We start from the raw sequence: 16,491 nt of genomic DNA, 5'->3' as shown, positions 1-16,491 counted from the left end.
GTAAAGCGGTCATCGTAACCTATGGACGCCTGCAACTCAAACAGTGTCACGTGCGTGTCGCCACCCCATTAGAAACTTGTACATACCGTTTTGCTGTGTTAAGTACACAGCAAAAAGGTGGACGATTTAAAAAGATACAAAAAAAATTCGTCATAAACGTAGACGGTGGATGATATCTATCCATCGGAATAGATCGAACTCTGCAAGTTCACTTAATTATCTTTTCTAGGCGCTAGAAGAATACTGAACGACGGAACAGAATGTAAACACCGCACTGCCGCTCGCCCCGCCATTTTGGGGAGCGTCGGGTATCGCGAGTGGCAACGGCAGGGGCATGAGAAGTATCGCGTTCACACAGTCGTCCCGGCCACTGGGGCTGCATGAGAATGCGGTGTAAGAGGTGCGGTACCTGCTGCATGGCGGCGGCGTGGTGCAGCGCGGCGCTGACGGCGGCGGGCGCGGGGGCGGGGGCGGGGGCGACAGCTGGCGGCTGCGGCGCGGGCGGGTGGTAGGGGCCCTGCGCCGCCGCGCCGCCGCCGTCCACCTTACCGTCCACCACGATGGCGCCGATCGATGATAGGACTACGCAAAAATTATAATAATACAGTATGAGCATTAACGTTATCGATGTACATCGAGAGAGAGCCCGCTTAGGGTCGGTTGCACCGAACCCGTCCATTAAAGCGTTTGTTCAATGTTATTGTATGGAAAATTCCATAGACAGGTGTACGTGACGATGATGTGTCTGTCAAATGTGGTTGATGCGACTGGCCCTTAGACGGTAAAGAAATCGTATACGAATTCATTACATCGATGCGCGCTTTTGATTGATGCGCTAAGTTGTTTGTGACCGGAACGGACCGTGATGCACCTCAAATCGCATGCGAGTTCGCATAGCGTCTAATTCAGCCCTAAATCGGTGCGGTTTCACTTCACGAACGATCTGAAAGTCTGGCCGAGGCGGCACCGAACCGATTTCAGTTTCAGTGAGCTTGTGGAGAGCTTGGTGACGTACTGCGCAGTGTAACAACCGCAGCTCATATTTGCGGCCAACAGAGAAAAATAGGACATTCAGATTCCCAATTCAAGCATTCGACACGCCAGTTATTACAGTGACAAAGAACAAGACCTTTGCCGTTTAAATGGGATGCTCAAAAAAACTAATTCCTATGGCGCCAACGTGTAAGCTAAATTATTCATATAATTCATTAATTACACTCTTTAAACCAACCAACATAACAAAGAAAGGAAAGAAACTTTTTTTTAACTAATCCAGAATAACTTACCTTTAACGAGATCGGGCAGCTTATCCAACGCCAACGCGATGCGGACCGGGATCTCAGGGTTGGGTATATCTGCGCGTCGACTCTTGATGCGTTGTAAGTGCGCGCATACGGCACGCTTGCTGTATAGCACTGCAGTGTCGCTACCCTGGAAACAAACAACAATATTTAGCTGGCATAGTTGGGTTTATACACATAAGTTCCGAAAAGCTCATTGGGACAAGCTGCTTTTCGAACCCGCGACCTCCGGATTGAAAGTCGCACGCGTGGGTTAGTAAGCGCAGATATTTGTTCCTGAGTCATGGATGTTTACCACGCTTTACCATGTTTATCGTACCAGGACAGTAGACGGAACAAATTAGTTCCGTAGATCCTGCCGTGTCCAGCACCCCGCAGCCCGCACCCACGTTGAGGTCTGACAGCCGTACTCACCGACAGAAACACAACACTATGAGTAGTGTCTAGTGATATTTGGCTGCGGTCTTCTGTAAGGCGGAGGTACTTCCCTAGTTGGACTCTACTCTAGATTCGAGCGAGATGATATCCGCTGTGCTGTGCCCTACCATGCAAAGCGGAATATCATTCGCTATGCCCTAACTCCTTTTGATCGAGTAACAGTCAGCTTAAGACCATAACAAGGAGATAAGCAAGACTCTGAACGCACTGGCCTTTATAGTCCAGTTTAACCTTTCAGTAATTCCATTTGATCGAGGGTTATGTCGATCTGTGCAAGAGAGACACAAGAGTCACAAGACTCACCTGCTGTAGCGCAGCGCTGACAAACTCCACACAGTGGTCAGTGATGTTAGCAAGTTGTTCCAAAGCATCTTTCTTCTCGCTGAGAGTACGTTGCTTGCCGTCACACACTTCGTTCAGCCGCAGTACCAGCTGCTTGCCCCGTGTGTTGATTGCATTCGTTAATCTGTGAACAATTTTTTAAAAATATTATAATTGGGTTTGGTTACCGCGATAGTTACTCATGAAATAAAACTATGGAAACGGATTAAATCACGTATAATGAATTTAAAATCATCCCGATGTTTCGAACTCTTTACAGCGTTCTCTTGCTCTCTCAGCGTGCTCTTTACAGAGCTCCCGCTGACCACGAACGCTGTAAAGAGTTCGAAACGTCGGGATGAATTTTAAATTCAATTTACGCGATTTAATCCGTTTCCATAGTTTTATTTCATTATAATTGGGCTTACTATTGGCCACAGACTAGCCAAAGGCGATGGAGTGAGCTCGCAAAGAAGATGCCTGATGCAGATGATGTCATGTACTCTTGAGAAAGGTCCTCGAAAATTGGATCGAAACATGTCGAACGCTATATCGACTTAATACGTGAGTAACCCGCTTAAAACATTTTTAAATATGTATGAGTCTCACGGGAGTTTTATAGTTAAAATGTCATGTCAAGTTTCTAATGGGGTGGCAATGCGCATGTGACACTGTTTGAGTTGCAGGCGTCCATAGGTTACGGTGACCGCTTTACATCAGGCGGGTCGTATGCTTGTTTGCCACCGACGTAGTATAAAAAAAAATGTAACGTAATACAATACTGACTTGACGACGGTTTGCGTGATCTCGTGCACTAGCGCCTTCTTCTTGTCGGCGATGAGCACTTGTCTCTCGCTACACACCTTCACGTGCGACACTAGTGACCGGAGACACTGGTGTAGTAATATAAGCTATATCACACTAGTGTACTAGGCCCGCTGGACTCACTTGACGACGGTCTGCGTGATCTCGTGCACTAGCGCCTTCTTCTTGTCGGCGATGAGCACTTGTCTCTCGCGGATCACCTTCATGGCGGACCCGAGGAGGACGCGTTTGTAGGAAACTTCTGATAGGAGGGACGCTATGTGCGCTCGAGCCTGGAAATAATAATAAGAAGACATTAGTATTTTCTAGAAGTTATCACGGGGTAATAAGGTGGCATTTAAATTTTTTTTTTCAGTACAGATGGTCGTTTTTTTACGCACTAGTTCGAGAAGTGGTTCATTATATGCCAGGTCCAAACTTCAGAGGCTCATCTGTACTGAAAACGTCGTACGATACACGTGCGAAAAGGAAATTCGTAACTCGTGTCGATTTAAAACCCTCCCTTCGGTCGTGTTTTAATTTATCGCCACTCGTTTCGAACTTCCTTTTTTACGCACTTGTATCGTAATGTACTATTTCAGTACAGATGGTGTTTTTTTTACGCACTAGTGCGAGAAGTGGTTCATTATATGCCAATTTGTAATGTACTATTTCATCACACCCGCACTTTAAATGTGCTATTGCACGCAGGCGGAGCATGAGTTATAGAAAAATCGTTCTCCCAATTAAGTATGGTGCAAGAAATTTCATTAATCCCTATGAAATTTCTTGCACCATACTTAATTTTTTTACATCTATTTAGATATTTTTTACATTGCGAGTGTGATGAAAAACATTGTGTGTAACTCGGGGAGTATGAATATTACTAACTCGAATCTTTAAATCGCTCCGGTAAGCCATCGCGATTTAGCTTCTCGTTAGTAATATTCAACTTCCTCCCCTTGTTGCACAATGTACTATTTTTACCTGGTTATAACAATCTGAGCCTGTAGCCATAGCAAAGATTACAAAGCGATAATAAGAGGTAACTACGCTACGAAGCTTCAAGAATTATACTCTTAGCCACATATTGTTGCATTCTGCCTTCCAGACAATAACGGTGCTGTTACACGGGCAACACAATTGCCAGCAATTCAAAAACCATTGCCGCGTTTGTTCAATGCGCACCAACTAGCTATGGAGCAAACGCGGCAATGGTATGTCAATTGCTGGCAATTTTGTTACGATAGTAATTGATTGATTCATTGGACACTTAAATGCCTGAAAATTAAGATGATGATATGATTCTCAAATCTACTAATAGATCTATTTTACAGGACTGAATGAGACGCATCAAGTGAGAATGAAATAGTGCAGGCTGTATAGTCCCGTTTCAATAGATGATATGCTTCATGAGCAGACATCGGATTCCGTGGGGCGAAACTTCTTGACAGCTAGGGACTTCCTATATCGATAAACTCATTTATCGGTACTAGTTCTAAATACTAGTGATCACACAAAGGTTTGCTTATAAAATATTTTTTTATTAAAAGAGTATGCGCATGTGACACTGTTTGAGTTGCAGGCGTCCATAGGTTACGGTAACCACTTTCCACCACACCGGACCGTATGCTTGGCCACCGACGTAGTATAAAAAAAACATTATATAATAAAATAAGAACTCCATTTTCTTCTTCTTTTTTGAAAACGTTTTTAAAAGTTTACTCGTCACAATGACAGGATGACATAAGACTATTTAGATCCTGCATAATAATACCCTTGATATTTTTTTTCTATAGCTATCCATATTAATTTTATAAATGGAGAAGTGTGTGTGTCTGTTTGTTTGTCCGTCCTTCACGGCAAAGCGGAGGGACGAATTGTCGTGATTTTTTAAGTGAAGATAGTTGAAGGCACGGAGAGTGACATAGGCTATACTTTTTGTCTCTTTCTAACGCGAGCGAAGCCGCGGGCAAAAGCTAGTAGTTCATAATATTTTATTTCCCTGTTAACACTTTCGCTACCAAGAACCCGACTGTCGGGTACACCGCTCGTAGAAGCGTAGCCGATTACATGGGTTTCCCCGTATGTAGCGAAAATGTCGTAGCGCCGCGTAGAGCCCGGTTTCGAAAGTGTTAACAAGCTGAGTCACCCTTGTTTGTAGACAACTCAGAGACCTGAGCTTTCTTGGGACCAGTTCAAACTGCTGTCTCCAACGTGACATACCTGCTGATGCCGGGCCATCTCCATAGATCCATACGTTGGTATTTGTAGACACCTTTTTGCCTAACATACTGAACATACTTGGGACTGGTTCCATGGTGACATTGGTGATATACCTGCTGGGCCATCTCCGTGCTGAACTGGTACTTATGGTCTCGGTGATGCTGCAGCTGGCAGTCGCGACATGTCAGCCGGTCGCACGTTTCGCAGAATAGGCTGAGCCGCTCCTGAAATATTTTATTTTATAAATAATGTATCCTTGGGTATCCCCATATTACATACTACAATACGTACAATGTATCTTCGGGTAAAAGAAATTGGCACAGGGTAGTGATCCTATTCAAAGGAATACATGAAATGAAATAAAAATTGATTTGAAGGGACAATTTACCTTTAAGGAAATTTAGTAAAGATGAGATGAGTTGTGGTATCTAATTTAATCAACATCTGCGTAGTGACACAGTATAATAAAGAGTACTATCGTACATTATCTTTTATCTTTGCGCTGCGTTCACTGTGTCACAGGTCCGCGTCGTACAGCTGCGTTCGTGACCAACAAAATGGTCCCGACGGAAGACCAGCGCTGACCCTCGGGTTAGCATTTTATCAGCATAAAGTCGGGACCATTTCGTGGTAACTTATATGTTTAATTTCTTTTATTTGCTGTTTCTGTTTTCTTACTTGTGTATTTTGTAGTTATCACGAATAAATAATTGATTGCTTGATTGATTGTACAGTATGGCCACTTCCGCTTCCCGCTGAAAGTACCACCCACCCCCTCTCAGTTACCGCCTGTCAAAAACGCGAACAGTCGACTTGTCATATCTCACTCATACAAGCATAGTACGCGTTCACCTACACGAGCTTAGACTGTGTGTTAGGAACGCGCCTCTTTCATACCTATATTTGATCGTCAGTGTCCGAGGTGTGATAGCCTGTCAGTTATTACGACACAGTGGCTTCTTTCTTCTTCTGACAGGCCGTCGTCGTTGGGATAACTTTAGGGTCAAAAGCTTGTTTAAACTTGAGTTAGTATTACCTGTGGGTGCTCCGTACAAAACATATCGTGAGCGGCGGGCTGGGAGGCCTGCTGCTCTTGTATCGCTTCCTCCTTGCTTTTGATTGTGTGGTCTTTTGTGATCTTTAACCTGCCGAAATAATTCAAATTATTTAGGTATCTAAAGTCTCTTGTTCTTTGATCTTGTTCTAGATCTTTCCTATGTGCATAAGTATTTGTATATTATGTATATCGTTGTCTAAGTACCCTCAACACAAGCCTTCTTGAGCTTACCGTGGGTCTCAATCAATCTGTGTAAGAATGGCCTATAATATTTATTTATTTGTAATATACGTATATTAGATGAGATACAAAGTAGCCTTTAATATAACATACCGTTGGTGGGCTTGAACGCAGCTGTCACAGATGAACTCTGCGCAGTCCGTGCAGTAGCTGGTGGCTGGTTCCGGCTCTTCGCAGCTGCTGCAGTGCTGGTCGCGCTCCGCTGCTGAAATAGTAAGCATGCGTTAGGCAGGAACACTTTTGCGGCTAAATATTCCAATCCAAAAGCAAAATCGTTCCTATAATCGGTCTTGGCGGCGATCTTTACACAGGATGTTTTGCTTACGTTCTTACTTACATAGGTAAATACACTTTTTTTATTTACACCAAGGAACTTGTTTATACAGTACTTCAACCTTCCAATGGTTAAGAGCGTTATAACATTTCGGCGTCGGGCGAAATTAGGTATTTTACCCGCCACGCGAGCCCAATATGCCGACCCTTTCTAGCACGTCTTATCACTCGCTCGCACTACAATAATGGACAAAACAATCTTGATCCTTTCTATGGAATTTTGATAACAACCACAATCTACTATCTCGATATAAACTTTTGGTTTCTAATAAACATTATTTTGTACGAAAATACGAGAATATAGCGTGAAATAATATCAATTATGTTAAAATTTATTTAAAAAATTAAAGTAATAATTATAAAAGTAGATCCCATCCCAAATATTTGCTTTTGTTATATGATAAGTATTAGAGTAAAGTATAATTATATTAATATGATGATAAAATAAGACAAATACAATTCTAATTACTTCAAGGTGGTGCTCAGGGTCTGATGATGGAGCCAGATGGTGGTCACCAATACCAATGAACAATATGACTATACAACTTCGTGGTTTACATGTCATTCTAGCATTTTCACTTTCACATTTCAAGTGCATATACCACGAGTATAGGTTTTCGGGTGTGCTGATTTAAAAATTAATGACCGATTTGGAATCTGACATTGCTGACTGGCACTTTGACACAAAAGTCGTCATGGGTGTCGTAAAATAGGTTTTAGGGGGTGCTGATTCCAAAATTAATGGCCAATGTGGAATCTGACATTGCTGACTGTCACTTTGACACAAAAGTCGTCATGGGTGTCGTCAAATAGGTTTGCGGGGGTGCTGATTCCAAAATTAATGAACAATGTGGAATCTGACATTGCTGACTGTCACTTTGACACAAAAGTCGTCATGGGTGTCGTAAAATAGGTTTTAGGTGGTGCTGATTCCAAAATTAATGACCAATGTGGAATCTGACATTGCTGACTGTCACTTTGACACAAAAGTCGTCATGGGTGTCGTCAAATAGGTTTGCGGGGGTGCTGATTCCAAAATTAATGAACAATGTGGAATCTGACATTGCTGACTGTCACTTTGACACAAAAGTCGTCATGGGTGTCGTAAAATTGGTTTTAGGGGGTGCTGATTCCAAAATTAATGACCAATGTGGAATCTAACATTGCTGACTGCCACTTTGACACAAAAGTCATCATGGGTGTCGTAAAATAGGTTTTAGGGGTGCTGATTCCAAAATGAATGACCAATTTGGAATCTGACATTGCTGACTGTCACTTTGACACAAAAGTCGTCATGGGTGTCGTAAAATAGGTTTTAGGGGGTGCTGATTCCAAAATTAATGACCAATGTGGAATCTGACATTGCTGACTGTCACTTTGACACAAAAGTCGTCATGGGTGTCGTCAAATAGGTTTCCGGAGGTGCTGATTTGAAAATTAATGACCGATTTGGAATCTTGACATTGCTGACTGTCACTTTGACACAAAAGTCGTCATGGGTGTCTTCAAAAAGGTTTCCGGGGGTGCTGATTCCAAAATTAACGACTATTTTGGAATCTCACAGTGCTAATTGTAATTTTGACACAAAAGGAATCATGGGTGTTGTCAAATAGTTTTTAGGGGGCACTGATTCCAAAATTAATGAAATGATTTAAAAATAATGACCGATTTGGAACCTGACATTGCACAGTACCCCTGGAAAGGAAACCTATTTGACGACACCCATAACGACTTTTATGTCAAAGTGACAGTCAGCAATGTCAGATTCCAAATTGATCATTAATATTGAGATCAGTACCCATGAAAACCTATTTGAAGACACCCATGATCACTTTTGTGTCAAAGTGACAGTCAACAGTGTCAGATTCCAAATTGGTCATTAGTTTTCAAACACCTCCGGATACCTATTTGACGACGCCCATGACGACTTTTGTGTCAAAGTGACAGTCAGCAATGTCAGATTCCAAATTGGTCACTAATTTTGGAATCAGCACCCCCTAAAACCTATTTTACGACACCCATGACGACTTTTGTGTCAAAGTGACAGTCAGCAATGTCAGATTGAACATTGGTCATTAATTTTGGAATCAGCACCCCTAAAACCTATTTTACGACACCCATGACGACTTTTGTGTCAGAGTGACAGTCAGCAATGTCAGATTGAACATTGGTCATTAATTTTGGAATCAGCACCCCCTAAAACCTATTTTACGACACCCATGACGACTTTTGTGTCAGAGTGACAGTCAGCAATATCAGATTGAACATTGGTCATTAATTTTGGAATCAGCACCCCTAAAACCTATTTTACGACACCCATGACGACTTTTGTGTCAAAGTGACAGTCAGCAATGTCAGATTCCACATTGGTCATTAATTTTGGAATCAGCACCCCTAAAACCTATTTTACGACACCCATGACGACTTTTGTGTCAAAGTGACAGTCAGCAATGTCAGATTCCAAATTGGTCATTAATTTTGGAATCAGCACCCCTAAAACCTATTTTACGACACCCATAACGACTTTTGTGTCAGAGTGACAGTCAGCAATGTCAGATTGAACATTAGTCATTAATTTTGGAATCAGCACCTCCTAAAACCTATTTTACGACACCCATGACGACTTTTGTGTCAAAGTGACAGTCAGCAATGTCAGATTCCACATTGGTCATTAATTTTGGAATCAGCACCCCCTAAAACCTATTTTACGACACCCATGACGACTTTTGTGTCAAAGTGACAGTCAGCAATGTCAGATTCCAAATTGGTCATTCATTTTGGAATCAGCACCCCCTAAAACCTATTTTACGACACCCATGACGACTTTTGTGTCAGAGTGACAGTCAGCAATGTCAGATTGAACATTAGTCATTAATTTTGGAATCAGCACCTCCTAAAACCTATTTTACGACACCCATGACGACTTTTGTGTCAAAGTGACAGTCAGCAATCTGAGGTACTACATATTCGTGAAAGTAATCAAGTCAATAATTTCAGTTATTTTGAATCGACTATGATTCCGAATTATTGGTAATAGTAATGATTGTATAGATGATTAGTGATTCCTTTACATGTAATGGTAATTTACCGTTTCACTTGATTACATTACAAGTAATCTGACACCCAGTAGTGTCAGATTACAAAGTAAAATCAAGTAATCGTGTAATCCGGAATCGATTACGATTTCCCCATCTCTGGGTTTAGTTATATGGTTCATTGGTACTGGTGACCACCATCTGGCTCCATCATCAGACCCTGAGTACCACCTCTTGTCAAAGGTCTTGTTGAGACGAACCCAACGAGCCTAAACACGAAGTCGTTTACTTACATGGTTCACTGGTACTGGTGACCACCTTCTGGCTCCATCATCAGATCCCGAGTACCATCTTGATGTGTCTTATCATCTTGACCGTATTGTAATTTTCACATTTTTATCATCACAACGTTGTAATACTTTAACATTTAAACATAACAAAGTATTACAAAAGCAAAGCAAATATTTACGGATCTAGGATCAAATTCGTTGGTCGCTGTTTACACACACACAATGCGAGGATAGCCCGTGTAGAAACAAGGCGTCCGACCCACACAACAATAAATATTCTCGACGTTTGCGATGAAAACTCGGAGACCAAAGCGACATACGTCTTACCTCCTCGAGCTCCGGCGCGGCACTGAAATCGCAGGCGTCCGTCGCCGGTAAAATAGCGACAGGAAGGCTAGTTTTCAAAAAATTGGCAAAAAATCATGATAAAATATTATAACGACAAATGGATAACAGCAGTTTAAGCACATTGTGCAGATTATTTATATACTAAAATAACTTCGATAACATGTAGATTTTCGGAGAAATGATCACTTGTTTCGATGTATTTTCAAGACAAAATTGAGTTCGTTTTACTTTCAATTTCTCAATTTCAAAGGGTTAAATGATAAATATTGTTTAATGGGCCTTAAGTACAAGATATTTGGAATTTAAATTTACCTCATTTATGAGAGTGATCTTATCAAATTGTACATAATAAGAGCTCCGAATTCTGTGCTTCACGCGGTTTTTCCTAAACAAGCATCAGAAAAACAATCATTACTAATTGAAAAAGCTTTTTTTTTTCATATGTTTTTTATTTAACCGACAGTTAATAAGATGTTCTAACTGAAACAAGTACTTTCACTGTCTTTTAGTATGAGTAAAGTGTACAATTTTGTCGATAAATATTGTGCATTTTACAATATATCGCCTTTTTTTGTCATAGCGCTCTTAAAAAGTAATTTTTTCTACTCCCTTAGGTACTATTATCTGTCATTTTCAGGGCCTACCCCTTCATAAATGTCAAGACAAGTCTACAGTGTATTCCCCAAAAACGCATTTGTTCACGCAGTACGTTTATGGCACCTTTTAACGTATTGCGTGTTTATACTTCACATTGATACCATGTAATACCACGAAACGCTGGTTGATCATGTTGGCGGGCTGGCACTGCAGACGACACAGGGCACTGCACAGGGATTTGCACACAAAGTTCGCCCGTATCCATCGCGGGGTCTTTGCTCACGAGACCTCTGCACGCCGCCACTACAATAAATGTACAATGCGCGCGTGTGTGTGTATGTGTGATACCTGCGGGCGGCGTGTCAGGACACATCTTCTCAAGCACGAAGCGCTGGTCGATCATGTTGGCGGGCTGGCACTGCAGTCGGCACACCGGGCACTGCACTGTGATGCGGTCGCCACCTGAAATACAATGCACTTATTACTTCATCATCATCATATCAAACCTTTATCGCCCACTGCTGAGCAAAGGCCTCTTCTAGTACGCCACTTCTCCCGGTCCTGAGCTAGTCTCATCCACGTGTGACCCGCAACTTTGCAATTGTCTTCGACCCAACGAACCAACGGACGACACTTTTTACATCGATAAGCGACCACCGTTCCAAATATTTCTGCACATATTCCGCGTGAAGAGCGAGATGGCCAATCAGCGTGAAGAGATCTGTAAGATCATCGCTTATTGGATTTCGTACGGCGGATCGTGATTGGTCGGATTTCGGGTTGCGTACGAATTCACAATATTTGTACTATGAATTTAGTGTTTACATCGAAATTGCTAAAAATCTTACGAGCTTTCGGCTCAAGACTTATGTAATCGCAAAGCTGCCTCCGTGGGCTAAACAAACAAAGTCTTGCACCTGCGATAGGTGTAAAAACGGAGTAAACAAATCCCTTTGTCTGTCGACGACCGAAAGCAATAGCGAACGTTCTCGTTCTCGCTTATCTTTTCCGAACGATTACGAGTTAAGTAAGTAAGTAAGTAAATATTCTTTATTGCACCATTTTACATGTTATATGTATACAGAATGTTTAGTGAGAGTATAACTAGGTAACAACAGGCGGTCTTATCGCTAAAAAGCGATCTCTTCCAGACAGTTATGATTGTTATCTAATAAAGTGTCTCGAGATTGCATAAGCTATTATTTACAACGAGTTATAACGATTATATCATACTACTTAAAAACTAACCTAGAGTAATTAGCCTGGATATACTAAGTCTATAGTGAAAATTACACTATGATGGGATTCTGGCTGGGATCAATTTCAATCAATAGCGAGTAAATTCGGTTATCTCATTATATCTATGTCAAATTATCTCATTATATGATTGGTTATAATTGACCACCAAGTTTCCAAAATACAGACATGATTTTATTTTTCCTGTACCTAATATTTAGCACAAAACCAATGTTTCGTAAATTTTTTCGTCGGTAAACTTAGGATATAGGGGGGAGGGGGTATTTCTTTTTTTCTCAAATTCTTTTTTTTTTACAACAAAAAAAAAATAGTAAAAAATAGTTTGGATATCTACAATTTGAGCTCTTTCTAACGATACCCCGCTTGACCCTTTCATTTTTGCCATTTTCTATATTTAATATGAATAAATTAAAAAAAAATTATACCTTCAATTTGTAGAGGTTAACAATGTTCATAACTATTCCAAATTTCAAATCGATAGCATAAGTAGTTCTCGAGATATTTAGCAATGTGACAGACGGACAGACGGACAGAGCAGCGCCATAAGGATTCCTTTTGTATCTTTTTGGTACGGAACCCTTAAATGGTTAACAATTTTGAGACCAAACTGGAACACATACGTCACAAACGTAAATTGTTATAGCCATAACGTAGTCGGTAAAAAGTGCATAGCGTGCAAATTTAACAACACCACGTTAATGCAAGTTAATTAAGACAAACGGCACGTTCATTGCATACTAAAAGTAACACTCGTATGACGGTATGGCTTTGCGAATCTCAGGAGCGATCGTAGAATTATGTACAGTCAGCAACAGATGCCAAAAAAGACCACAATATTTAGGCAACAAAATCCTGGCATTTGAATGTAGGACGTACCTAATATGAGAAATGATTTTCCTTATTTTTTTTTATATTATTATTATAAATGGGCTTACTAGTCCGTTGCTTCTGGAAAGTTATGTATGAAAATGTTGGCATAATTAATGGAAGATTTTTTTTGATTGGGATATGTACATTACAGGCCGAAGTTATTTTTCATCAACCCTCCCCCCTCTGCGTCACCCCTCTTCCCCCCCTTAAATAGCCGAAAATGCGGTTTTTCGCGATTTCTGACAAAACCGTTGTAGATACAGAAAAAGCGTGTAGGAAAAAGTAATCCTTGATAAATTTACTACAAATCGTTCATTGACACTTTGGTTCTAGCACTTATAGGTTTCGCGTGATCCATCACGAAAGTTGGTCCTTTACTGCAATTTTCTTTAGTGAATGTTAAGTTTTCTCCCAAATTGCTTACGAAATCTGTTTGATATTACTAAAATATTATAAACTGAAAATGAATTTCAGGGGGAAAAATCACTACCATGGGTGGGACTTGAACTCACGGCTACTGGATTGATACTCCAGGGCTCTACCAACAGCTACCAAAAGCTCATCCCCAGTCATAGATACACTATATAGATCAATGGTACTCCCAGCGACTACTACCGTGAAAATATTACGTCTTAAATAGTTACTGGAATTTCAAGACATATTGGAAATTCCACCCATGGTAGTGATTTTTCCCCCTTAATTTTATTTTAGTCATGAGTTACAATATTTTAGTTATATCAAACAAATTTCGACGATTTCGTATGCATTTTGGGCGAAAACTTAACATTCACTAAAGAAGATTGCAGCAAAGGACCAACTTTCGTGACGGATCACGCGTAAACTATAAGTGCTAGAACCAAAGTGTTAATGAATGATTTGTAGTAAATTTATTAAGGATTACTTCGTTCCTACGCGCTTTTTCTGTATCTTCAACAGTTTTGTCAGAAATCGAGAAAAACCGCATTTTCGGCACTTTAAGGGAGGGTAGAGGGGTGACGCAGAGGAGGGAGGAGTGGGGAGGGTTGATGAAAAATAACTTCGGTCTATAACGTACATATTTCAATTTAAAAAAAACCTTCCATTAATTATGCCGTAATTTTAGCTAATTTCCCCCTGCTATACTCTTGACCACAGACTAGCCAAAGGCAAAGACGTGGCCTACGATGGAGTGAGCTCGCCCAGAAGATGCCTGTTCACTCTTGATTTGAAGGTTGCCGGGTTATATGAGCTCGGAAATATAGCCGCCGGCAAGGAATTCCACTCCTTGGCAGTGCGCATAAGAAAAGAAGAAGCAAAGCGCTTCGTGCGGATTCGATTAACTTCTGCTGTTTACACTTTTTTTATCCGATATAATAAAATAACATCCATCTGCGATTAAAAGAAAATAAATAAGTATTATACATTTTTAACGACTTAACCTACATTTCGACTACACCAAAACTGTCTTCCCAAAAAAAATATATCTGTATCAATTATCCCCCTTATTCATAAACGTACACTTTATCACACTAATATGTCGGAAAGGGACAAACGAACTTTATCCGCTTGATAACTTCCCATACAACCATTTCAGTCGCAAAATCTTCAAATCAGTAACTAACTGTCAAATGTGACATAACGCGTGGTAACGTCGTGCAAACAATGCGACCGTATTGATACAATAACAAAATGTAGTCGTCGTGTGCACTCGTTACGGTAACAAAATGTGTACGAATTTGTGGCTGTCAATGTCACTGTCAGAATGACTTTTAACGACACTTTATTAGTCGACGTTTGCACACATAACGGTAACAACATGTGGACGAATTTGTGGCTGTCAATGTCACTGTCAGAAACCGTTCTGACAGTGACATTGACAGAATTTGTACACACATGTGTAGGTCTGATTACCGAACTGCTCCTAAACCACTGTATCCGCAAATGACAATCTGAAATACGAAGGTTTCTCAAACTGTCTTGTGAAGTTGTGGACTGGTTGCTTTGAATCATTTAAATATGAGCGAATTAAATAATAATAAACGACGACGACCATTTAAGCACTCTTCGACATTTTATAGAAATGTGGGAAAGTTAAGAAAAGTGCAGAATGATAATACAAATAGATAAGCACTTTATAGTTACTTAATGTATTAAATATATAATTTTTAATTTTTATTGATAAAAATGAAGTGTAGTGTTGCTTTACACAATAAAAGTAGGAATCAAATGAAATATTACTGAATATATTTACTGTGATATTAATAGAATTTCTGTTGCGCAATGATAGTTTTTTTCAGTACAGATGCTGCTTTTTTTAACGCAGTAGTGCGAGCAAATCAAGCAATGATTCTTTTCTTGTCTGGTCGAAACTCTTAGCTTAGATTTAGGTACTGAAAATCGTCGTACGATACACGTGCGAAAAGGACATTCACAACTCGTGTCGATTTAAAATACTCCCTTCGTTCGTGTATTAATTTATCGCTACTCGTATCGATTTTCCTCTTTTCCGCACTCGTATCTACAAGTATTTTGTTTGGGTTACAAAAAAAAACACATTATTTACTCTACTACGTTTTATTTATGTCTCTTTAACATTACAAATTTGTAGACACTTATCTATACAAAAATCTTGACAAAAGAAGTACAGATCGCTGAAATTAATGTTGATAGTAATATTAATGACGACTATTTCAACAAGTGTCAATTGTGAAATGCCGCAAAATACTAGTTGCTCTATAGAAGACCATAATAATATGATCCCCGATCCTTTACAACCTAGCAGCTCGGTATGCACGTTACAATTTTTTTTAATCTTCTTTAGTGAGGGCAACTGAGTACGACGGCATATTTAATTGTTTATAAAGTTTGAGGATACCTGGAAAAAATTAATACAAGCCATTTTGAAAATATAATAAATATTCACTGCTTTCGGTCACGCGTGTACGCTGCGACCATTTTGCGACCGTTTGGTGACCGTTTGGCGTTGTTTGTTTTTTACATGGAATATTACCGTCTTAATCCATATTTTAACAACTTTATTGGTTTTCTAGGCATTATTTTTATTATTTCAGTATAGTATATGCACCGGAGCACTAAAACTTCACCAATCAATATACATAACACGCAAACACCGAGTAGTCAATAATATTATTACTGGTTAAACTGAGGTAAATTAATTTTTATTAAGCAGAAACGTCTGCTAACGATTCTAAACATTTTTATATTAAAGGAAAAAAAAAAGAGGTAAATTGATGGCGCGTTGATAAATTTAGACTTATTTTATGAAATCACTCGAGCAATTTAATTGGCCATGGTAATTAGCCCACATTATATTACAAATGCAAACAATATTTATCTTTAACAAATTCTTACGCCATTACATTTTAATGTCAAAT

At 40.0% G+C, this 16,491-nt stretch overlaps 1 protein-coding gene across 1 annotated transcript in view; it reads right to left on the bottom strand.

Moving 5' to 3' along the window:
• LOC125236094 (E3 ubiquitin-protein ligase TRIM33) overlaps positions 1 to 16,491 on the bottom strand; it is a 53,910-nt gene that overhangs the window by 14,836 nt on the left and 22,583 nt on the right. Inside the window, exons 3-10 of the mRNA XM_048142789.1 lie at positions 11,339 to 11,452; positions 6,481 to 6,592; positions 6,127 to 6,235; positions 5,204 to 5,314; positions 3,009 to 3,157; positions 2,043 to 2,205; positions 1,287 to 1,431; positions 410 to 582 (exon numbers count right to left, since the gene is read on the bottom strand). Coding sequence (XP_047998746.1) covers positions 410 to 582; positions 1,287 to 1,431; positions 2,043 to 2,205; positions 3,009 to 3,157; positions 5,204 to 5,314; positions 6,127 to 6,235; positions 6,481 to 6,592; positions 11,339 to 11,452 — 1,076 coding nt within the window. The remainder of the gene's footprint in view (positions 1 to 409; positions 583 to 1,286; positions 1,432 to 2,042; positions 2,206 to 3,008; positions 3,158 to 5,203; positions 5,315 to 6,126; positions 6,236 to 6,480; positions 6,593 to 11,338; positions 11,453 to 16,491) is intronic.

This window comes from Leguminivora glycinivorella, chromosome 18 (assembly GCF_023078275.1).
Source record: "Leguminivora glycinivorella isolate SPB_JAAS2020 chromosome 18, LegGlyc_1.1, whole genome shotgun sequence".
Taxonomy (NCBI): Eukaryota; Metazoa; Arthropoda; class Insecta; order Lepidoptera; family Tortricidae; genus Leguminivora; species Leguminivora glycinivorella.
This window is presented reverse-complemented; position numbering and strand designations above follow the sequence as displayed.